Source organism: Schistocerca gregaria, chromosome X (genome assembly GCF_023897955.1).
Source record: "Schistocerca gregaria isolate iqSchGreg1 chromosome X, iqSchGreg1.2, whole genome shotgun sequence".
Classification (NCBI taxonomy): domain Eukaryota; kingdom Metazoa; phylum Arthropoda; class Insecta; order Orthoptera; family Acrididae; genus Schistocerca; species Schistocerca gregaria.
The window spans coordinates 333,062,464-333,088,103 of NC_064931.1; the positions used below are offsets into that span (position 1 = coordinate 333,062,464).

The 25,640-nt window shown below is 39.0% G+C and overlaps 1 protein-coding gene across 5 annotated transcripts in view; it reads left to right on the top strand.

Annotated features, from left to right (window-relative positions):
- The window catches only part of LOC126299573 (glycine receptor subunit alpha-3), a 386,589-nt gene that overhangs the window by 53,997 nt on the left and 306,952 nt on the right, over positions 1-25,640 (top strand). For all 5 annotated transcript variants that reach the window (XM_049991580.1, XM_049991579.1, XM_049991581.1 and 2 more), the window contains exon 2: positions 4,591-4,677. In XM_049991580.1, coding sequence (XP_049847537.1) covers positions 4,595-4,677 — 83 coding nt within the window. In that variant the 5' untranslated portion in view covers positions 4,591-4,594. The remainder of the gene's footprint in view (positions 1-4,590; positions 4,678-25,640) is intronic.

Here is a 25,640-nt window from a genome sequence, read left to right on the forward strand (position 1 = left end):
TGCATTTCTTCTTCAAGGCACCCTTTACAACCTTTCGAAATTTGTTTTGTTATAGCCTGTATATGTGAGCTTAGGTCACAAGTAAACCTTGTGTATGCATCCTCTTCTTTAGAGCGTGATGGGAAGTTGAATGCGACATCGAATGACTTTGGAAGTAACTGAGCCCTCCTGAGCGACCCGTTCTGCTGTTACTGCGTCTCTACTGACCACACAACACTCTCCTCCTCCTTTTATATTGGCGGATACGCCTCTCGTGACATTTAGTGGTCACTTACACATTACATTGACGATGGGGCCGTGCAGTTACTTTTGGTCAGATAGTGTATTTAGTTGTCCTCGATATACAGGGTGTTTCAGAAGGAATAGTAAGTATTTTAAGAGGCTCGAGTATAGACTAATTCGAATAAAATATTCCATACAATACGTGATCCATTTTTATTGGTTACAGAGTCATAGGCGTTAGAATGCAACCCCAACATTCACAGAAGATGTTACTCAAAAGCAAATAATTAAGAACGGTGCATGCGGCAAGGTATCCTAATAGATGTCAAGCGTCTCGGCAGTTATTTATCAACCAGTTACGTGAAAGTGGTAGTGCAACATGTGGACAGCGTAACAGAAGGAAACAAATGACGGCAGAAGTGGGGGAAGTTAACGTTATTGGTGGGAAATTAATGTTCTTGCTGCAGGTGCAGTTGATCCGCACGTCCGTTCCCGTGCAGTCGCACGAGGAACTGGCACGAGTGAGCAAGTGTCCTATGCATTCTCAATTTACATAGGTTCCATCCCTATTCACATCTCTCTCCATCAAGAGTAGCTTCGAAACGATTATGAGAATCGTGTTGACTTCTGTACGTGTGCATTAAGACGGGATACTACAGATGTTTAATGCATCTTGTTCAGCTGCGAAACCACATTTACCGATAATGGCCAGCTAATCCGGCGAGACATGCACTATTGGTCTGCTTGCAATCCCGGTTGGCTTCGTCAAGTGGAACGTCAGCGTCCATGGAATGCCAAGATGTGGTGTGGGATAGTAAACCATCAGCTCATGGTTCCAACACGATGGATTTCTAGTCCATAATGCACGAAGTACTACAGCATGTCTTCGCGAGTTGTTTCCAAATCGTTGGATTGGACGCAGTGGATCTGTACCTTGGCTGGCCCATTCCCTGAATTTAACGCCTGTAGACTTTTTTCTGTGAGGAAAGCTGGAAGACCCTTTCTACAGGGACATACCAATTACACCCGATGATAGCAACGACGTATCAGTGTAGCCTGGCCGAACATCTACGCTGAAATGCTAGCACGTAAGATGCAGTCTTTCCATACCAGACTGGAAACGTGCATCACCGCAGCCGCTTGTCACTTTGGCACAAACTGTGATGGTCAATTCTCTCATTACTGGTCAGAATCCATATAGTGTATGCACTTCTTTAGTGTGTGCGGGGGGGAGCTTTTCGAAGTACGGTATCTCGTAAACGATTCGCACTAGAATCGTGCAACAAACATCAATGACATTCTATTTTATCATACTTTTAGTTTGTCAAGATGAATAGGCATTGCTACATTTAGAAAAGTGTATTTTTACACAGAAAATACACTTCCTAAGTATTACTACAACATGTTGATCGGCTATCAATACGAGCCCCTGAGAACCAATCCATTCTGGGAAAATCGCACAGCAGTAGCACTTCCAGTTTCCTCAATATCTACGGTGGAAGTTTTAGGTGATTCAAACTGTATATGAATTGCGTTATTTTTGTTGTTCGTAAATTGTAATACCAAGACATGTTCAATATGCTCGTAAAAGTGATCTATGGATGAATAAAGCTGCTACTACTGCTAGTGTTACTACTGTTACTACTACTGTACCAGACTCCTATAGCTAAGTGAAAACATGAATAAAAATGATTACTCTGCAAGGTCGCACCATTTTGAATGATCACGTCTATCCCATGATACAATATGTGTTCCGTAATGGTGATGCTGTGCTCCAAGACCAGAGGCTCCTGTTCACAGTGCTCGATCGTCCAGTTTTGTGAGAACGAGGATGAATTGTCGCATCGCCCCTGGCCACCACAGTCACCAGATTTCAATATTATTCAGCCCCTGTGGCCTACTTTGGCGAGAAGGGTGTGTGATCTCTATCCGTCCCCTTCACCGTCACCTGAACTTGCTACTGTTTTGCAGTAAGACTGTTATAAGATTCCCTGTATGTATTCATTCCGAGACAACTCGAAGTCACACCAGCTATCTCAGTAGGTGTCTCTAACGTGTAGTGCACACCAGAGCCATTTGGAATGACCTTGCAGGTTCAAAAATGGCTCTGAGCACTATGGGACTCAACATCTGTGGTCATCAGTCCCCTAGAACTTAGAACTACTTAAACCTAACTAACCTTAGGACATCACATAACACCCAGCCATCAAGGGCAGAGAAAATCCGTGACCCCGCAGGGAATCGAACCCGAGAACCCGGGCGTGGGAGACCCTGCAGGTCACTTGTTACATAAAAAATATTGGATCATTTGCATTTTATATTCACACTAATAGAATTTTGCTAAGATTTATACCATTCTTTTTCAATAACGGTTACGAAAACAGAAATGGACAAAATATTTTGGAAATAAGTTCTGATGAAAATAGTGCAGTGCTTGAGTTTCAAATCAGTTCCAGTGTTAAATTGTCGGAAATTCTTTCATCTCTGTTGGAAAAGAAAAAATAAAGTACTTAGTTTCTATACAAATGAACAAAACTGTCATACAATTTTTTTGACAGGGGGAGGGGGGGGGGAATTGGTGCAGACGGTAATGTAATTGGCTTACTACATTTCGGAACATCACAATAACTATGAGCAATAACGTAAAGATAGGTAGTTCATTATCAAACGACGACGTGAGATTTTAATAAGCGAAAGAATAATTTCTTTACCGAAGAGTTTCTTCAGACTCACATGTAAGAGGCAGCATGTTAGTTCCCAAACAGACTTTTTTGTTGTAGTAAGGGACGCGTCACGGTGAATACAACGGCTCTCATTAGATAAGATTGGGCGTGATTGGCTCTGGGGTGGGTGACCATGCCAACTGAGGAGCTACGCGATCGAGTAGTGGCGGCTCCTCGTCATGAAAACAGACAACAGCCGCGAGAGCGGTGTGATGCCCCTCGAATTCTGCACTTAGCGTTCCACTATTCAACAAACCCTCCGCTTGGTGGAACATTTGTCTGGCATGGGCAAGGAGAGAAGCAACAGAGGCACTAATACTGGACGTAGAGGAGACATTTGACTACATCTGGCACGATGGCCTAATTTAGAAGCTAGATCAGATAGGGTGCCCAGGACACATAATCTGTATCATTGACTCTTGCTTATAGGACGACAGTTCTACGTAAGGAACGGAAACATGTTCAGCCAGATACGGCAGATCGCGGCAGGAGCCCCGCAAGGCTCGGTTTTTGGTCTCGTCCCTTACATCATCCACACAAATAACATTCGGAAGCAGGCTGGTGTAGAGGCTGCTCTCTATTCCGATGATACTGCCATACGTAAGAGTAGTCGCAGATTGCTCCACATACACCGCAACCTACAACACCTGGATAAGATTAAACAGCGGTGTAACCGATGGAAGATGCAGATCAACCCCGCAAAGTGCCAGGCGATCTATTTCATCCCCAAAATCAAGCTCCCTCATCGTCGACTCACCATTGATGCCAGAGAATTGATCTTGGAGAAATTCAGTAACGTACCTTGGCCTTGAAATAGATGGACGCCAAACGTGTAACAAGTATCTCACCACTGCAGAGAACAAAGGCTGCACACTTTTCTGTAAGCTGTATCCCCTCCTGAAAGTGACGGATTAATCGTTCAGTGCAAACTCCTCCTCTAGCGCTAGGTTAGACTTCTGGTCATCTTGTATGGCTCAGAAGTGTGCTCTATGGGGTCAAATGGCTCTGAGCACTATGGGACTTAACATCTTAGGTCATCAGTCCCCTAGAACTTAGAACTACTTAAACCTAACTAACCTAAGGACATCACACACATCCTGCCCGAGGCAGGATTCGAACCTGCGACCGTAACAGTCCCGCGATTCCGGTCTGAAGCGCCCAGAACCGCACGGTCACCACGGCCGGCCTATTGGGGTCAGACACAGCACTAACACGACTGCAATGCCTACAAAACAAACTTTTTCGTGTCAGCTCCGACGCTGGCAGATATGTCCCCAACACACACATAAGAGACCTTTTGTGGCAACGCACCATTTAAAAAACTTATTCAGGACAAATCCACGAAATTTTACGAAACATCACAAACTTCGTCCCACATTCTCATTCAAAATTTAGGACACGAACCACCAGAAGCTTCTCACAAACGCCACTTTAGGGACCAATAACATACAGACAAAAACACCAAGCAGACGCTTACACACTGAAAACACACAGAGAACCGCAATCCTTCATCTTCACGAAATCCCCTTGCACCTTCTGAAGTTAGATGGTCACAGCCCAGTGGTAGTTCATACACAACATATACAACCATAGACTTCGTTGTCTCGGTATCTTGAACTTGATCGTAGGATGGTTGCGGTTGCAGGAAGATGGCGGCCGGGCGGGAGAGACAGCTGCCTTGGCTGATGCTGGCGCTGCTGCTGGGCGCCGTGTCTGCTGGGGATTACAAGGAGTGAGTACCACACATTCACCAGCACCTCTGTAGTTTACACACGTACTTTCAGTTTGGATATACAATGGATATAAGTTCTGGACGCACTTTGCACGGTTCCCATTTATGTATAATGCACTAAATAGATGCTTTCACCAAGCCAGAAATATTGGATTTTAATTTACTCAGAGTATCTCAAACATGTAGGATAAACAATGATGTGGACGGTGGTGGATCCTAGGCTGAGTACTTTGAGATAAGAAACATGTGGCGAAAATCAATATTTCAGGCGATACAGTGTCTTGAAGGAGCAGTACATGAGAGGCATATGTTTGTACTCTGCTTATGGTTCATAATGCAAATCTGTCATTCACGTAGACTTACTCCAGAACTGGCTGAGTTCCACTAGAAAGAACTGTTCGCACAGTAGAATTTGGTGAGATGGTGTTGGATCGTGTTCGAAAAGGTTATTTCACAGTACCTGTCGACTTGCCTCTGAAATGCCAAATTCAAAGAACTGGTGTAGAACTAAAAAAAATAATAAGTGTTGAAGCAATGAGATCAAATGATTATACACATAAAATTCCGTTGTATTGTATGTATTGAGACTGTCAGTTATTACTTAGAACATTTACTATGAGCTTAGGTTGTTGTTAGGTTAAGTTGTTTATGCCAAAAATAAATAAATAAATATTCATATTCAACCCGTAGTTCCTTATCTCAATGGAATAAGTTTAGGATCTTCTACCATCTGTTAATTTTACCCCAAAGGTTATTGACACCTTTTTCATAGAGCATAGTTACCCACACACAGCAATGACATGATGAAGTTTTCATTTTTGCGAAAGTAATTTGCGTTAAGATATGGTGTCTTGGTTGTGGATCAGATACAAGCTAATTTTTGTTCTTGTTCTTTAATATTCTTCAACATTGAGTTCGTGCCATTTTCAGAGGCCTGTTGATATCAGTCGCCAAAAACATTTGTCTTCTGTAGATAGCGATGACTGAAGTTGCAGAATTTGCCTGATTCGTATAAGATTACACACATAACTATTCTTTGCCAAAGGAAACTTTGTGTTATTTCTCTGTTAAATATTACGTTTCTCAACACTACATTAAGCTAATTAATGTGGAGGGTCTGCAACTCTCAAAACATACACATGAACATATTTTTCAGTTTATTCCCTCCAGCAATGGAGCACTTCCTATTATATTATTATAAAATCCTAATACATACTTCAATGAACCATGGCCCCCCTGCAAGCTTCATCTTGCAAACACCATAGTACACAGTAATCGTTTCTTACTTTAATGGAAATAGGAAGAAATGAAAAAGAAGACATCTGAGGCGCTATTTAAACACCAGCACAGTCTTTTTATTTGAAGTGATACTTCAGTTTTTCGAATGAATCGTTAGCAGCTGAACATACACCCTCCTTGTAGAATTACCACTAATTATCTACGCACAATGGAGGATTTTAGAATGATAAACTCAGTGATGTAAGAATCTTAAGTTTGGTTTCAATTACAACTACTCTTAGCTATTTTATTTACATTGTTGTTATTGAAATGAAATATTATTACGTTATGTCATTTAACAATTACAGTTTTCAATCATTGTTTTGTATGGGACTTTAAACAAAAGGCACATAGAATGAAAGACACTTTTATGTAAAGCTGGATCCAGAGGTACTGTTGACTGACTGATCTTTGGTAGCTACAGCAGTTGCAAGACACACTGAATACTGTTTCCCTTATAGGTAAATGTCATATGATAAGTGTAATGAAATTCTCATTTCCTTGGCGGATAAGGAATGGGATGAAAATTTATCTTATATGTTACATGTACAAGTTATTCTGCAATTATGAAAAAAGATGTAAGATAGGAACTATCATTTTTCCATTGTTTATAACAGTTTGTTTACAAAAGACTGTATAAGCCAAAATTTTTGGGCAGGCAGCAGCTTTAAACTACTGCTGCCAGAAAGCTTTTGGTAAAAGGAATAGGGCCATTCAACTCAATTTATGAACTAAAATTTAACTGGATAACATGAGATAAAGTGAGAAAACTTATAAATTTTAACCAAATACTAAAATGACTGAAAAAATTTAAAACCTCACACAAGAAAAAATTAAAATTTTGTATAAAATATAGTGACAACCTTTTTTATTTTTAAAACTTTTTTCATTATTTCATTTTTTAAATGTAATAAACCTTCTATTTCTTAAATCTAATATTTTCTTTGTTTTCATTTTAAAATCTAATATACTTTTTATTTTTCATTTTCATAAATGTAATTATTTATCATTTTTTAAAATCTAATATTTTTTATTTTTCTGTTTTTAAAATATACTATAGTTCATTTAATTTAAATTATAACATAAAACACTGAAGTTGTATAAATTAGCTCTCCCAAATCTAGCATTCATCTCGTTTTTCTGTCTTTAAAATGTAATAAATTATAAAATATAAAATATAACGACCATGTGGCACAAATTTATCTTTCACAAAAATATTTTTGTTGAAAGATCAGAAAACCAAGAGAGAAACAAATATAATGTTTAGAACTATTGTTTTAAGCCATCTTTAACTGTAGAACATAATGATGGTGCTGATAATTTTGTAGATGTTTATTGTGAGGAATGGTACATATTGGGATTTTATAGTTATGAGGAAACAGATACAGATGTTTGGAAAGAATCTGAAAACAAATTGTCTCATTTCTATGACTATAAACAAATAGCGAATTATTATGAGGAGATAAAAATCAAACTCTCTCTTACCTATTACTGCAAGAAATGTAGAAAATTATTGTTATTATTATGAGGAAACAGTCTTATGAAATTTATAATGAACCAAAAACAGTGAAAGATTATATTTTTTCATGCATATTAGTTTTAAAATTTCCCCATTCAATAACCAAAGAATCTGAATGTGAATATTTGAACATTATCAGGTTAATTCTTTTCAGGAAAAATAATATAAGCTGAAGTATTATTAGCAATATTATCAGTAGAAATAGCACATAATTTTATAGTTGCTTTTTTATTTGCCTCAAATTTTTTTAGTCAAATTTAGATTATAAATAAGATAATTCGTAATGAAATTACATAGATTTATATCAGGGTCTCCTTTTAATTGTGTATTCATTTAAAATCATCAAATGACTCATAAGTTTTTCAAAAATTATTTCATGGATCTTATTTCCACATTTCTTGAGGACAAATTTCATTTCTTTCATGTCATATTCAGTAATTTAATGTTAACAAATAATGATGAATCAACTTATTTGTATTGGTATGGTTGCACTTGTTTTATCAAACGAATTATTGAATGATTCTCACCAAAATATTCAGGAAATATCAAAATTTATTACCATGGAACTGATAGTTTAGCTAGAAAATAATATTTGTAATATACCTTAAAATAAAAAGTGTTGGGAAAAATGAAAGATGAACATGAAGGAAAAATAATGGAAAAATTTTGTGGTTTAAGAGCGAAAACATATGCATATAAAACTTGTGATAAGAAAAGGAAAAAATCAAAACGAGTGAAGATATGCGTTATTAAAAAGAAATCAAGTTTATGGAATTATAAAGATTACTTATTTAACAATAGAGAACAATGCATTTAATATAAAGTGAGAAACACAAACTTTATGAAATTGAAGCCAATAAAAAGGTACTGAGTCGATATGGTAATAAGAGATATGTTTTAGAAAATAAAAGAAATAAATTACTGGATGGTCATTATTCAGTTCAATAATTATAGAATTAATTTATTTAAAAATTATAAAATTACTGTATTTAAGCCATTATTTAATAATTTCTGTACATAGATCGAATAACATTAATCACCTTCCAGACAATCATATTTGGTGTCTAAAATATAAAAAACTGACTGGTACACATAATCCAAATAGAATAAAAAGAAAGGAATAGAAAACAAAGAACAGAATATATCTGTTTACTACTAAAAAAAGTAAATTTGTTAAAAAATTTGTAGGTGCTGTAATTTGGTCTAATAATAATATTTGAGAAGAAATAATTAATGAATTACAGAAACTGATGAGAAAAAATTTTACAAGCAGAAATGCTATTTCTTTGGTATAGATCATTTATGGCAAATTGATGTAGTAGGAGTGGATGCAGGTAATTTAAAAGGAATTTCAAAAATAAATGTAGGATATTAATATTTATTGACTATAATTTAAGTTTTTTTTCAAAATTTGCTTGGGCTGTCCTAATTAAGGATAAAACAGGTAAAACGTAACTGATTATTTTGTAAAATTTTAAAACAAATACATCTAAGAAATTTAGAAAAAGGTAATGGACAAATATTTTATAGTGTAGATTTACAAGAATTTTTTAAAAAAATATAAAATTATTCATTATACAACTATTCGAGAATTAAAAGCATCTTTTGTTGAAGTCTTTAATAGAATATTAAAAGAAAAATGTGACGAAGTTGATTTAAAAGGAAATTATAAATGCATCAATACAGTTTCCAAACTAACTGACGAATATAATAATACACAACATTCAACAATAAAAATAAAATCAAAAGAAGTTAATAAAGAAAATGAAGATATTTGTTGCAAACTGTTTATGTAGCAAATTTTGAAGAAACTAAGCATAAATATAAAATAGGTGATATAGCAACAGAAAGTACATTAACAGGAATTTTTGAAAAAGTCTACACACTAATTGGTCAACAGAAATTTTCGAAATTGAAGAACTTATGCAATCATATACAAGGCCTGTCTAAAAAGTATTTCACCTTTGGCAAGAAAAAAAAATATTTTCAATAACTGATTGGGCTCAGACCCTAATCACCTTCAAAGTTGCACACACTTAGCCCACCGATTCTTCCATTGCTGGAAACACCTCTGGAAGTCTTCTCTTGGAATGGTGTTCAGCTCTGTCGTCTTGTTACACATTATACCTTCTCTACTCTCAAAACGGGATCCTGTCTTCAATTTTGGAAACAACTAGAAGTCTCAAGTAGCCATGCCTGGAGAGTAGTGAGGTTGGCGAACGGCTGTAATTCCATGTTTGGCCTAGAAATTTTGGATCAAGTGGAATGAATGTGCGGGAGTGTTGTCATGATGCAGTTGCCAGTTTTTCGCCATCCACATGTCTCGTCTTTTAGGCTGAACTGAGTCACAGTGTCGCCAGAGAACAGCTTGACAGTACTCCTTTATCACTGTCTGTCCTTTTGGTGCGTACTTGTGACGCACAATTCCAAAAACATCAAAGAAGACAGGCAGCATCACCTTGATTTTGCTTCACACCTGCTGCACTTTCTTTGGCCTTGGAGACGCAGGATGCTTCCATTGTGAGGACTGTCTTTTTGTTTCTGGGTCGTACCCATGCACCCATGACTCATCTCGAGTTATCACGGTGGTCAGAAACACAGGCTCAGTGTGGTGGTGGCCAGAAGGTCCTGTGCAACGTCAAAACGGACGTCTTTTTGTTCTGGCAACAACAACTTGAGCACGAATTTCGCAACCACTCGGCGCATGTTCAAATCATGATGAAAAATCTCTTGTGCAGAATCTTTAATCACTCTAACCTCTTGGGCAGTCTCCAGCACAGTCAGACGACGATTTGCACATTCTCAACAACAGCTGCACTCCGAGCAGTTTGAGGCCTGCCAGAACGCTGGACACTCTCCGCTGATGTGCGGCCATTTTTTAATCGGTCGAACCACTCCCTAATTTGTGTTACACCCAATGCATCTTCTCCAAACACCTGCTGAACCTTAAGAATTGTTTTGCTTTGAGACTCACCAGGCTTTTGACAAAATTTGATGCAGTATCTTTGCTCAACACGTTCAGTCATCTTGAAAAATAGGTAATCCGACGAACACATTGTGTAGCACCTCACTCAGCGACTGACAGGCAGCAACTGATGTGCTCGAGGCGGGGACAAAATTCACGTGTGCACGTAAAGGTCTCTTCCTTTACTGTGTACAGTGGCACAACAATATTGTCTGTATTTTGAGCGGGAAAATCAAAGGTCAGGTACCCTAAAACAGACCTCATATAAATTAAAATCTTTAGATGGAGAAGAAGAGAAAGGAAATTAAAGAACAATATATGAACAACAATATATCTTATTTTAGAAGTTATAAATAGAAAAATGATAAAGTTTTTGTTAAATAGCTTGGTTTTGTAAATTCTCATGATAATAGGGCTTCTAAAAATAATATTATATAAAGTAAAAAGATTATTTTATAAAAAATTATTACTAATGGTTTATCATTATATTTAATGATTCCAATTTTTCAGAAATTTTTTATAAGATATTTTTATTTTTTTTATTTTTCTAATAAATTTCGTTGTATATAAATGGAAACCATCAGATCTACGATTTGTAAAAATTGTGAGGTTGAGAAATAGCTGATAATTTTACTTCACAGTAATATACAAAACATGGTTGTAGAACAATGTGTAGCATTTGTTTAAATGAATATCAAATATATATCTTCCACATATGCAAAGAAATTGGTTTTTAATTATATTAAAAATCATTAATTATATTAAAAATCCAAATCTTTCTAAAATGTTTCTAAATACTATTAGAAAGAACTTTTAAATCGAATTGCAAGTGATGAACATTGGAATATATTATTATTATTTAAAAATGATGAAAACCTAAAAAGTGATGAAGAATATGTAATTAAAAATGTATAAATTGACAGTATATAAAAGACTTAAATGGTTTATTTTATAAAACTCTGACATCTAAAGAGAATAATTCGAATAAACATAAAAATATTTTCTACTATACAAAAAAATAAAAAGTAATTCTGCATAAAAGTGTGTTTTTAAAATTTTTGAATAGTTTGAAAATAATAACATGAACCATACAATATTGTCAAAGAAACAACAAATGTATTACTCAGTATATCTACAAAAGGTTTTTCAATTTTGTTGAAGTTACAAGATTAAAAGTATATTGTGATGGCTGGGAATATAACTTTGGAATCGAAGAACAGATAATAGATTTCTTTTTTAAATATAAAACATAAATATATTAAATATTAAATTTATATTAATTAATGTTAAGAATTTTATTCGATTTTTAAAAATAAACAATTATTAGTTTTTTTAAATGTAAAAATAAAAATTTCTATTACATTTTTAAAAGATGGTAATAAAATATTTTATTAGATTTTAAAAATGAAAAATTAACTATGTTAGATTTTTAAAAACGAACGCTATAAAAGCTATTAGATTTTTTAAATGAATAATTATAAACTTATAGATTTTTAGGAAATGAAAAATAAAAGAATATTACTTTTTTGAAAACATTAACCAAAAAACAGTTATTAGATTTTCTAAAACTTAAAAAGTGTGTGAATATTTTTGTGTAAAATTTTAATTTTTTGTATGTGAGATTTTTACATTTTTCAAATCATTTTCATATCTGATTAAAATTTATAAGTTTTCTAATTTTTCGTTTCATTATAATCAGTGAAATTTTTATTAATAAAATTAAATGAATGGCCATGTTTTTTTAACTTAAGAGTTTCGGCAGTGCTACATGAATACTGCCAACTGTCCCAAAATTTGGTGCCGCATTGGTAATTTTCATCTGTTTTGTACCACAATGCTTTACACGTCAAATAATTGAGTTTAACGACTCAACCAAATGTTTTGTAATTCTGGCTGGTTAGTTGCTTATTTTATTTTGAAAAATGAAGATGAAATCGGTATATCGCTTTCAAACAGTGCAAAGAGATGTATTTCAAAGGCGTGTATCTCTCTATACCTGTGAGACAGATAGCGCAAACTAGAATATCAGTGCCAGTTCGTACACTGGAAAAAAGACAGTTATGAATCTTCACAACCACTGGAAAATTTTATAATTTGTGTCAAGTTCTATTCAAGTCAATTTTCCTTATCTTTCAGTACTTTTCCTATGAATCCGAAAGGTTTCGATGTTTTTCAGTATAGTATGTTTACTGTTTAATAGAAACACAGGAAGCATTCCGAATGAATAAACGATGTTTAGTTTCGAATTAGGTATCGGGAAAGTTTACTTTCTATCACATTGTATGCCATAGCATCGATACATATAACAGTGAAAGAGTGTAGGGTAAATCAGCAGTGCAGATTAAAAGTTAAATCTATGTGGTCACCACATCTAAGAGGTGAATTTACAATTCTTATAACTTTGTGCAGTCCAATGGACATTTTACAAACAGGGATTATTCAAACAGCAGAAGCCATGGTCCGCAAGTTCCTTATAAAGGTAGTTCAGATAAAAGTTGTACATACTGAGGATTCTTCCTTTACTCCATTGTCCCCTCACGATGGAGTCTGAGTAGGTCTTATTCAAATACTAAATAGAGCTATGGTATCAGCCACAGGAGAAAATTCCCCTGCTCTTGCTCAGAGATATAGGTCAAGCAGATCTTCACACACCATATCTACAAGTTGCGATGTTAACGTTTACTGATCCATAGCATACTGTGAAATAATAATGTGACGATGTTGTTGTTGTTGTGGTCTTCAGTCCTGAGACTGGTTTGATGAAGCTCTCCATGCTACTCTATCCTGTGCAAACCTCTTCATCTCCCACTACCCACTGCAACCTACATCCTTCTGAATCTGCTTAGTGTAGTCATCTCTTGGTCTCCCTCTACGATTTTTACCCTCCACGCTGCCCTCCAATACTAAATTGGTGATCCCTTCATGCCTCAGAACATGTCCTACCAACCGATACCTTCTTCTGGTCAAGTTGTGCCACAAGCTTCTCTTCTCCCCAATCCTATTCAATACTTCCTCATTAGTTATGTGATCTACCCATCTAATCTTCAGCATTCTTCTGTAGCACCACATTTCGAAAGCTTCTATTCTCTTCTTGTCCAAACTATTTATCGTCCATGTTTCACTTCCATACATGGCTACACTCCATACAAATACTTTCAGAAATGTCTTCCTGACACTTAAATCTATACTTGATGTTAACAAATTTCTCTTCTTCAGATACGTTTTCCTCCCCATTGCCAGTCTACATTTTTTGTCCTCTCTACTCCGGCCATCATCAGTTATTTTGCTCCCCAAATAGCAAAACTCCTTTACTACTTTAAGTGTCTCATTTCGTAATCTAATTTCCTCAGCATCACCCGACTTCATTCGACTACATTCCATTATCCTCCTTTTGCTTTTGTTGATGTTCATCTTATATCCTCCTTTCAAGACATTATCCATTCCGTTCAACTGCTCTTCCAAGTCCTTTGCTGCCTCTGACAGAATTACGATGTCATCGGCGAATCTCAAAGTTTTTATCTCTTCTCCATAGATTTTAATACCTACTCCAAATTTTTCTTTTGTTTCCTTTACTGCTTGCTCAATATACAGACTGAGTAACGTCTGGGAGAGACTACAACCCTGTCTCACTCCCTTCCCAACCACTGCTTCCCTTTCATGACCCTCGGCTCTTATAACAACCATCTGGTTTCTGTACAAATTGTAAATAGCCTTTCGCTCCCTGTATTTTACCCCTGCCACCTTCAGAATTTGAAAGAGAGTATTCCAGTCAACATTGTCAAAAGCTTTCTCTAAGTCTACAATTGCTAGAAACGTAGGTTTGCCCTTACTTAACCTAGCTTCTAAGATAAGTCGTAGGGTCAGTATTGCCTCACATGTTCCAACATTTCTACGGAATCCTGTTGTGGTTGGCAGGAGAGCCAACCGTGTTTTTCTAAAGGAGGCCGAAATGCACGTGTTTAGCTTACGCAGGCTGGCGTGAGGTCTGGAACATGACAAGGGAATTAGAATTGAGAAAAACGGACGTAGCTGGTGAAATACTTAACTTTAATCCATTAATGAAGAACGTCGCTCTTTATGGTACATGATTCACAATATCAATAGTACGGATACTGGCGCCTTGCTAGGTCGTAACAAATAACGTAGCTGAAGGCTATGCTAACTATCGTCTCGGCAAATGAGAGCGTAGAAGTCAGTGAAACATCGCTAGCAAAGTCAGCTGTACAACTGGGGCGAGTGCTAGGAAGTCTCTCTAGACCTGCCGAGTGGCGGCGCTCGGTCTGCAATCACTGATAGTGGCGACACGCGGGTCCGATGTATACTACTGGACCGCGGCCGATTTAAAGCTACCACCTAGCAAGTGTGGTGTCTGGCGGTGACACCACAAATCCAAACTGATCTTCGCCCAGGTCGGCTTCTACTAGTTTTTCCATTGGTCTGTAAAGAATTAGCGTTAGTATTTTGCAGCTGTGACTTATTAAATTGATAGTTCGGTAATTTTCACATCTGTCAACACCTGCTTTCTTTGGGATTGGAATTATTCTTCTTGAAGTCTGAGGGTATTTCGCCTGTCTCATACATCTTGCTCACCAGATGGTAAAGTTTTGTCAGGACTGTCTCTCCCAAGGCCGTCAGTAGTTCCAATGGAATGTTGTCTACTCCTGGGGCCTTGTTTCGACTCAGGTCTTTCAGTGCTCTGTCAAAGTCTTCTCGCAGTATTGTATCTCCCATTTCATCTTCATCGACATCCTCTTCCATTTCCATAATATTGTCCTCAAGTACATCGCCCTTGTATGGACCCTCTATATACTCCTTCCACCTTTCTGCTTTCCCTTCTTTGCTTAGAACTGGGTTTCCATATGAGCTCTTGATGTTCATACAAGTGGTTCTCTTATCTCCAAAGGCCTCTTTAATTTTCCTGTAGGCAGTATCTATCTTACCCCTAGTGAGATAAGCCTCTACATCCTTACATTTGTCCTCTTGCCATCCCTGCTCAGCCATTTTGCACTTCCTGTCGATCTCATTTTTGAGACGTTTGTACTCCTTTTTGCCTGCTTCATTTACTGCATTTTTATATTTTCTCCTTTCATCAATTACATTCAATATTTCTTTTGTTACCCAAGGATTTCTACTAGCCCTCGTCTTTTTACCTACTTGATCCTCTGCTGCCTTCACTACTTCATCCCTCAAAGCTACCCATTCTTCTTCTACTGTATTTCTTTCCCCCATTCCTGTCAAATGTTTGCTTATGCTCTCCCTGAAATTCTGTACAACCTCAGGTTCTTTTAGTTTATCCATGTCCCATCTCCTTAAATTCCCACCTTTTTGCAGTTTCTTCACTTTTAGTCTACAGGTCATAACCAATAGATTGTGGTCAGAGTCCACATCTGCCCCTGGAAATGTCTTACAGTTTAAAACCTAGTTTCTAAATCTCTGTCTTACCATTATATAATCTATCTGAAACCTGTCAGTATCTCCAGGCTTCTTCCATGTATACAGCCTTCTTTTATGAATCTTGAACCAAGTGTTAGCTATGATTAATTTAGGCTCTGTGCAAAATTTTACCAGACGGCTTCCGCTTTCATTTCTTACCCCCAATCCATATTCACCTACTATGTTTCCTTCTCTCCCTTTTCCTACTACCGAATTCCAGTCACCCATGACTATTAAATTTTCGTCACCCTTCACTATCTGAATAATTTCTTTTATTTGATCATACATTTCTTCAATTTCTTCGTCATCTGCGGAGCTAGTTGGCATATAAACTTTTACTACTGTAGTAGGTGTGGGCTTCGTATCTATCTTGGCCACAATAATGCGTTCACTATGCTGTTTGTAGTAGCTTACCAGCATTCTTATTTTCCTATTCATTATTAAATCTACTCCTGCATTACCCCTATTTGATTTTGTGTTTATAACCCTGTAGTCACCTGACCAGAAGTCTTGTTCCTCCTGCCACCGAACTTCACTAATTCCCACTATATATAACTTCAACCTATCCATTTCCATTTTCAAATTTTCTAACCTAACTGCCCGATTAAGGGATCTGACATTCCACGCTCCGATCCGTAGAACGCCAGTTTTCTTTCTCCTGAAAACGACATCCTCTTGAGTAGTCCCCGCCCGGAGATCCGAATGGGGGACTATTTTACCTCGGGAATATTTTACCCAAGAGGACGCCATCATCATTTAATCATACAGTAAAGCTGCATGCTCTCGGGAAAAATTACGGCCGTAGCTTCCCCTTGCTTTCAGCCGTTCGCAGTACCAGCACAGCAAGGCCGTTTTGGTTATTGTTACAAGGCCAGATCAGTCAATCATCCAGACTGTTGCCCCTGCAACTACTGAAAAGGTTCCCGCCCCTCTTCAGGAACCACACGTTTGTCTGGCCTCTCAACAGATACCCTTCCTTTGTGGTTGAAGCTACGGTACGGCTACCTGTATCGCTGAAGCACGCAAGCCTCCCCACCAACGGCAAGGTCCATGGTTAATGGGGGGGGGGGGGGGGGGATGTGACGATATCCATTATAAAATAATAGATATTAACATAAAAAGTAAGATATCGTAATTGATACTGACTTTATAAAACAACAAAACAGTTAATCAGGTGCAGTTGAAGACCTATATATTTGAAATGAGGAGCACTGCAGATTTTCTCCAGATGATAATATTTCTTGACGAATTTCCATTCTCTCGGCAACTGACACTTTACAACACACATTTATTTTCTGCCTTTTTGGGGTGACATATTTAAAAACGATAATGAGATGAGAAAACTCTTTCTTGAGACCAAAATTAAAAGGATGTCGACCGACATTGTATGGTAATTCATCAATGCATAAGAATTGGCGCAGTACAAGGTTGTACACTGTTCCTACTGGCATTGAATTTGCAAGAAAAAGAAAGATAAAAATTTAACATCCCGACGCAAACTAGGCCATTAGAGACGGAGCATGAGCTTGGATTGTGAAAGGGTGGGGAAGGAAATCGATTACGTCCTTTTCAAACTAAAAGTTGTGGCATTACATTATACGATTTCGGGAAACTACAGGGAACCTAAAACAGGATGGTAGGACTGGAGTTAAACCAAAGTTTGTCCCAAATGCTACACCTCGCTCGGAGTTGAGTTTGACGAACCTATATTCTTGGCTCATCATAAAGCGGAAGTTGGCTGATGATTAATAAAATAGTCTGGAACACCATTTGAAATCCATCTTCCGCCTCCACTTGAGATTAAGTACTCTCCAATCATCGTAATGTGAAGTACACTTACAAACGAATTGACCAATACTGCAGGCGTCATATCAAGACACTACCTCAATCCCTTCTCTATGGGACAATCGCTTGGAAGTAGTCCTGTTGGTGTACAGAGTAGTTGTGTCCAGAGGTCAGCCTGACGCCTACTCCTCCTCAAACAGCCAATCATAATCCTCCTGAAATCGAATGCCTTTCTTCTAACATGCCTTATTACACAGGATGTCCTAGAAATTCTGTGACAAACTTCGAGGGCTTGTAGGCAGTGTCTTGAGGACCAAATTGAGGATAGGAACCTGTATCTGGAAATTTCATCCAATGACGCTACAGAGTCTTGAAGTTATAGGCCCCAGCGTCTGCTGCTAGGCCACCCCGTCGGCAGCAAACGTGACTTTGTAAACTGACGTAACGTCTCCAACGTTGCTTGTTGTTCAGCGATAGTGACTGATAGTCACGATCGTCAGTGGAGAAGATGAAGCTAGCTGCTGTGTAGAAAGGCCTTGTCTCCTATGAATGCGGTGCTCTTTGGCCTCAGTGAACGAATGTTTCCGGTATGTATTTCCAGCTGCAATTAATTTTTCTCCTGCTATCCTCTAAAATATCCATTGTTTTTCCGTATGTAGGAGAAAAATAATCTGCGTTAGCATGCAAAGTGACCTTTATCTGCTGAAGGGTTGGCCTAGCGGCAAGCGCCGGCGCCTGTAACTTCGGCTCTCTGTTGTGCCATGGCTGATGTTTCTGGACAAGGTTCCTATCCTCGATTTGTTCCTCAAGACAATTCTTTCGCGACATTTGTGGAACATCCTGTGTGCGCAGCTCCTTTCATGGTATTGGGAATACGCCTTGGTCTTTCCTAGAAATATTCCTCCAATTTATTTGATATTTTGGTAACCACAAATCTTCCCTGCCTCCCCCAAAGTATGCCCATTTAATACCGTAACACGAAGTTGAAAAAAGTTAAACTTTTTTTTTGCTATTGTATATTCGTTTGAAACACAGCGACGGCCAGTATTACGCTTGATGGTTGCACAAAAATATTCAAGTACGTACAATGCTCCTTTTTTAACGTGTCTGTTATTGTAATTGGATGAGTGTTTCCATCGGGCTGTCGCGATTACTATACGAAGCCGTCACAGAACCCTGTGTCGTCACTTGTTTCAGTTCAATTTTGTAAAGGTCCTACATTGATAAAAAAACTCAAGAAGCGATCGAATGAAGGTTCTACTAACTCCCCCTTCCTATGTGGATTACTCATTTCGGAATCTTCCATCCTTAGCCTGTCATCTGCCTTTATATGGTCGTTCTACTTCAAATCACTCCAGACGCGTACTCCTAGACATCTTACGGTTGCGGTTGTTACCGGTGATTGATCACCAGCACTGGAATCGACAATAACGGCTCTTTCCGTATACTGTCTCATGAGCAATATTTCAAGTTTCTTTATGTTGAGGACCAACTGCATGCCACTCCTCCAAGCGTGGATCATTTGCGGGATGATACTGCATTTCGCTGCAAATTCTGGCTTCCCCACTTTTTTTATGGCATAGTACCATTCGTAGATATAATCACGGGTCTTAAGATGTTTTCATCACATTATTTATATGTTTTGGAAGATAATACCTTAGGAAACGAATTCAACACTTTTTACAACAAGACGTCTGAGGATCTTGCATTCGCAAAGTTAAGAATATTACTGGAACTAAATGCACACATGACGCCATTAACAATGAGGAAGACAAATAGTTTATCAGCTATTGGTGTACACATTTGGTGGGTTTTAACGGGCTTCAGCATACCTAGGTAAGAAAAAAGACGATGAATCGTCACTGAGGTCAGCTCGGCCCACCTCTAACAACTTTTGCAGAATGATGTAAACTGGCAGGCACATAATAAAGGCACAGGTAAGATCTGCAACCTTCCTGGACAACTAGTTGCTTTGCGTGGTGGTGGCTTGATAACATGTTGCCAAGAATTCCGACGATAACTGTGTGAAAGTCATATTCTGGGTGTATAGCTTAAAAGCTACAGAACAGGAGAAAGAATATGTTTTCCATATTTGCGTTATCTTTTGAAGAACGAGTTTCATAGTTCCTGCCAGTTCATTTTTTTTCACTAATTTTCAAAGAAATTTCTCTTGAATTAGGAACCAGAGGCAGGGAACAGAAGTACAGTCTCAGCTAACAGCATACAGAAGGAAGAAGAGTCCATTATAAAGAACTGAAATGGAAAGCAACGGCCGAATAAAGAAGGCCGTGACCTACCTACTCTTCAGTGCAACATCAACTAACGTTTGTGTAAACAAAGCCCAGAAGTAATGACTCAGATTAACGTCAACTATGAAGATGTGTAGTAAAGTGGCCAAGATGGCAGAGAGAGTGTAGACGTAGGCCCTTCAGCAGGCTTTCTTGTGTAATGGGGGCGTCGGTGTCACTCCAAGTGCAGTTCAAACCAAATGACAGCATGGAAGCAAATGCCAATATGCCTCATCAATGCCGAAGTGCACACCTTCAACGTTCGAGTCACCTCGAACGTGATCATAGTACGGAATGAGCACCATTTTGTCCGCATGGCCGTAATGAACCTTACAGTTTCGTCCATAGTGATCACACGACACTGGAGCACTACGACGATTGCGAACCTGTCTGCATCGACAGCACAACATCGTCTGCAACTAGCTGGTCTGGTGGCACGGATGTTGCTATTTTGTTTCCATAAAATGACTCAGATTGCAACATCATCGCTGGTGTGTAAACATAGAGCGTTGCAGCCCTCTATTATCCACGAAGCTATAGTACCAATACAGCTGAATACAGTATCACTCTCAAGATGATTTCACTGAACAGTCAGGTATTTCTGTTTTCATAATCTAAACACGATATACCTACTGAATTTTACGAAGATTTCAAGCTAATAAACCAAAGCACAAAATCGACGAAACACCTTTAATATAACTTAATTACGGTGCTTAATGACTGGCAAGACTATGCAATTAGAGAGCAATTCCTGGCAGGTAAACAACCAATAAATTATTTAGTTGCTACAGAAGCAATTCTCTGTAACTGATTTGTATTCAGTAATCAACGATGCGCTTATTTTGTTACTGTAACAGTCCACATAATACAAATAAAAATCTTAAATATTGTCAAAGTAAATTAGCCAACAAATGCTCAGAGTAAGAAAAAGTTTGATAAAGGGAAACAGCAAAAGAGGAAACCAAAATTAATCATTATTTCATTGGGTCAGTCTCTCACTGTAGCCGTTCAAAAATCCGCCGTTCTTTTCTCTACAGCTTTTCAGTCTAGACCAAAGTGCAGAGAAAACCCTCCTGATGCGATTTTTCATTTCGTCACTGTTTTCTCATTGTTCAGCGTACACCATGTCATGTTTTGCACGCCAGAAACAGAAGCCGAGGATACATAGATCTGATGACTTAGCTGACGCATCAACAATGGTACGTCTCTCTTTTGTTTTATTAGGAATATGATACCGTACAGCTTGCTACGCAGATGCAGTGGCGTGGCTGATGTTAGACTTATTATGGAAAAGGAAATGCTAAATTCTCGCTGAATGGAATTTCTAGTCCTGTGTTAGTGCATTAGTTTCTGATGCAACAACATTAAATACTGACACCATGCGTCTGTTCTGACTGAAAAAGATCTTCTATGCTTACCTTGTAGACATTAGATACACGAAATCGTTTTTGAGGAAAATATAAGTTGTAAAAGTACAGGTTCACCTATACCAAACCTAAAGATTTTCGAAATGTTTGGTCTGGAATGGGTGTTGAACTAGAATGCAGCATGGGACACATAGATCAAGTCGCTGAGTCTTGTAAGTCGAGAGAATAGCAGCAACACAGAGAGAGTTATATTGAATTTCCAGAATTAACTGAAATCTTTCTCAAAATTTCGTGCTCCAGGGTGCTACCCGTCTTTCAAGATAGATGGTGAAAGCTGTTTATTTGCTTGCAAACATACATGTTCTGTGATGTGTCACCGTCTTCTTCTTTTTCTTATGTCTTTGTCCCGCATAATTAGGAACGCGTTTTGCATTGTTAATTGCAGGAGTAGCGGGATGCTCTTCCTGTGGCCAACTCGTCACCTCCTGGGACGGAATGTGTGTACCCGAAGTGTCTGCATGTAGTGTTATTCGTGTGAAAGTGAGCGAAATTTTTGCTACATATGTGGGGAATCGTGTAACTAAGGTGGGGCTTTGATACCAGTCTAGTAATCACCCAGTGGGATTTGGGAAAACGCATAAAAACACCGACACTCATCATTAATCCGTGGGACGGATTCGAAATCGTGCTGGCGCACCGTCCACATCCCAGAAGCAGTGCATGAACACGCATGGCTATCTGGGTGAGTCATGATATGTCACCATGACAACATTAAATTTGTCTAGAGCTCTAGTGCAGATCTAACTTACAGCCTGAAGCACACCGAGAATCAGCAAAGTAAAAAATGACATCATCACAAAACGCAGTTCACAATACATCTTGAAACGCATTTAGCGAGCGTAGCAATATGATAAGAATGCCTACCACTACGACACTATGACAGGTTGTCATCTTCCTCTGTCACACAGTAGAAAGCTGTATTCCCTCTGTAACATATAATGTTGTTGCCTCACTAAAGTAAGCATTACAGAGAGAGTAAATTTACAGTTGTGTATAAATCAGAGGGATGTTGGTGTTTTGATGTTATTTTCACTATGTCTGATTAAAATTAATGATGAGGCAGAAGAGTAGTTGACAGTGATGTGAAAATACCTGACCAGCATTACCTTGCATACTATTAGGGAGGGAGGAGGTTATGAAGGTCAGTGGAGAGTGATGGTTAATAGAGAATCACCCAGCATACTACTACGTGGAGAGAATGATGGTCACTGGTCAATGATGGTCAGTGATCAATTCTGGTTAGTCATCAGTGATGATCAGTGGTCAATGACGATCAGTGATAAATTAAGACCAGTGATCAATGATGGTCAGTGGTCAGTGATAATGATCAGTGATCAATGATGATCAAAGTATGTTGTACCAGATTTTTTTTTACTATACGTTTTCAGTGAGGGCTGGATTGGTTGAAGTCGACACAGCAGTGGTCTGCTGTATTTAAGAGGCATAATGTGCCAAACGAGCAAGAGTATTTGAAGCCATCGTACAGACCACAATTAACTGTCTCCTGTTAACACGCTACTATTCATTATGTGACACCAGTGTAAGCCCCCACTTCATATCACATGGTTGTTTATAGGGATTTTAAACATATAGGGCAATGAAAGTCACCCAGTAAACTGACTATAGTCCACTACTGATTTTAATTCTTAACTGATTACAATTATGCATTGACCATGATTCTCCACTGACCACTATTCATCATATGGTACCCATTTATACGCCTCAAATGGGCAGAAAATGGACTGCAGAAAATTTGTAATGGCAAACCAGGCTGTTGATGAAGTTTTACCGATTGAAAGGCTGCTGCAAACCTTAAAATACATTTCAGCACGTTGAAAATCAGATTAAAGAGTTGAAATGAACAGGTCCGAGCTTAGGAAGAAAATATGCACACCTGAAGCTCCAACGTGTTTGAAGAGGTGATTCAAGAAGCATGAACTTCAACTTCCCATTAGACCTGTTTCTCAGAGACTGGGACAACTATTCCGAAAGAAGAAGACAGAATAAGACGAAGACGTTAAAGTCAATATATTTATTAAAGAAAAAGGTGGAGAGGAAAAAGAAGAGGATGTTTATGATGTCATCCAAGACTGGTAGATGCAGTTCGGCAATGGAAAAATTATTTACAGATTCTGAACACTTTAAGTGGATTAAAGACTTGTTACAAGAAAATGGTGTGCATAATATTGCGGACACGGGCTGCCCCTCACTTTCTGCGATCTGACATAAATTTCGTGTTAACGAATTCAGTGGTGGCGTGATTGTCACTTGCGAGATTTTCCAGATGATACCAATGAGCGGAATGGAGATTATTTTTAAACAGTGTGTATAGAGACATTTGCAGTTCGATTGCACCTGGTTCGATCGCACTCGGATGTAGCAGCAGGCAGTCATTTGCTGCACGAATCGCCAGACGCCGTCCGAAGAGGCGCAGTTTAGACGGTGCTCATCAGTGTCGAGCTGCTGGCAAAGGAGACAATGAGGGGAATCTGTCAAACAAATGTTGTGCAGTCGCTGTTTTGCGGCAAATTTCCTGTTGACTATGTGATACCACATTGCCCAGCAGTCCCATAATACGTAATCAATTCGAGGACAGCTCGAATCTCGGAGCCGGAGCAGATGAGGAGGAGGAGGTGGACGTCATCAATGTATGCCCGGCAGCAAAAGGTGTGATGTTTAAGGCTGAGTCGGAGAGTTCGGTCGTCAGGGCCCCATGACCTCTACGGTAAGAGCAAACAGGAGGAGCGGCGGATGGGAACCGGCCATGCCAAACGTACATTCAACAGGATTCGTAAACTGGCACCACAGTGAAGACGCCGGAGAACGTCGATTAGGGAGGTGAGATGCCCATGTAGGCTGTCACCGAAAACAGGAAATTGTGGTACACTTCGTCGAAGGCGAAATCGAAATGTGTAGTGACGACTGCTGAGCGGATTCTGCTGGTCGCCGCCATCTCAGTTAAGTTGAAGCATTCTCCTGTGGAAGTACGTATGTGAACCTGTCCCCCAGGCGTCGTTTGCTCCAGGTAGAGGACACAAGGGAGTATCATACGGAAACGTATAGCCAGTAAACAGGCGAAGATATTGTAATCTGAGTTGAGTAGGGTGAGTGGTCTATAGTTCGTGACCGTCGAGCCGCGAGCTGGTCTGTGGACCGAAATGATGATGCCCTCAACAAAGGCGGGTGGGACTACTTGGTCAGTGCCATCAGTTTCTAGAACACAGTCATCCACCGTGGTGGATAATTCGTCGATAGTAGGCGATATATTGACTGCACCCTTATCGATTGCGTCGTCGACTTCGTCTTATGTGACCGCCACTGTTAAAGTATCCGCCTCTTGTGGGTGAGGGTGCGTGTGATGTAATGTAAAATGCAGCCGTCTGTGATGTAATGCAAAATGGAGTCGTCCGATTCGGCATCGGCAACTTCTTACCTGTAAGTACATCGGTAGTGTTCGCTGAACGTAATTGGTCATCTACGGGTCATGAGGCATGACCAAAGTGTCGATGAACTGTCGACGACATCGTCTTTCGTCGGACACTATAAAATACATGAATTTCCAATCGCACCTGATCGTGGCGCCACGCTCGTATCACCATCCCCTGCAGTTTGCAGCATGTCAGCGCAATTATCGTCGCCTTAGTTCTATGCTACTCCATCAGGTTATCTGGGGTTGGTGGCTTAGCGCCCAGATCTCGGAGGATTGCGTAGTATAGGTCGACGGTGTTGAGACGTCATTCCGCCAAGTCGTTCCCGTATATCATCAGTGTCCTCTGGATCGCCAGCTTGGCACAGTCCATCCACTATGTCATTATCGAGCGGTACCTGGGAAGACGTCGCTCGCAGGCTGCCCATGCCTCGTTGACTTGCTGGCGACAAGCCGGGTCATACATATAAGAAGTATTCAGTTTCCACGGCGTACGGCTGCGCCAGACAGATTGGGGGGGGGGGGGGGGGGGAGGAATGTGCGAATGTAAGTGCAGTCGTCGGAAAAGGCCAATGGCCAGCGTTCGGCGTCCCATATAACAGATGTAAGATCCCGTGAGACGTATATCCTGTCTAGACGGCTTGCAGAGTGACTGGTATGTAAGGTATGACCATAACGGTCGCCTTGTTGCACTTTCCAGGTATCGCGAAGCAGGAGGTCCCACACCACTATACGTAGTTCCTGGCATGTGGTATAGAGGGGGGTCTTGATCTTTTGGGTGGAGAACGCAGTTAAAATCACCTCCTAGCAGGCAGTGTTCGTATCACCCTAAAAACAGGAG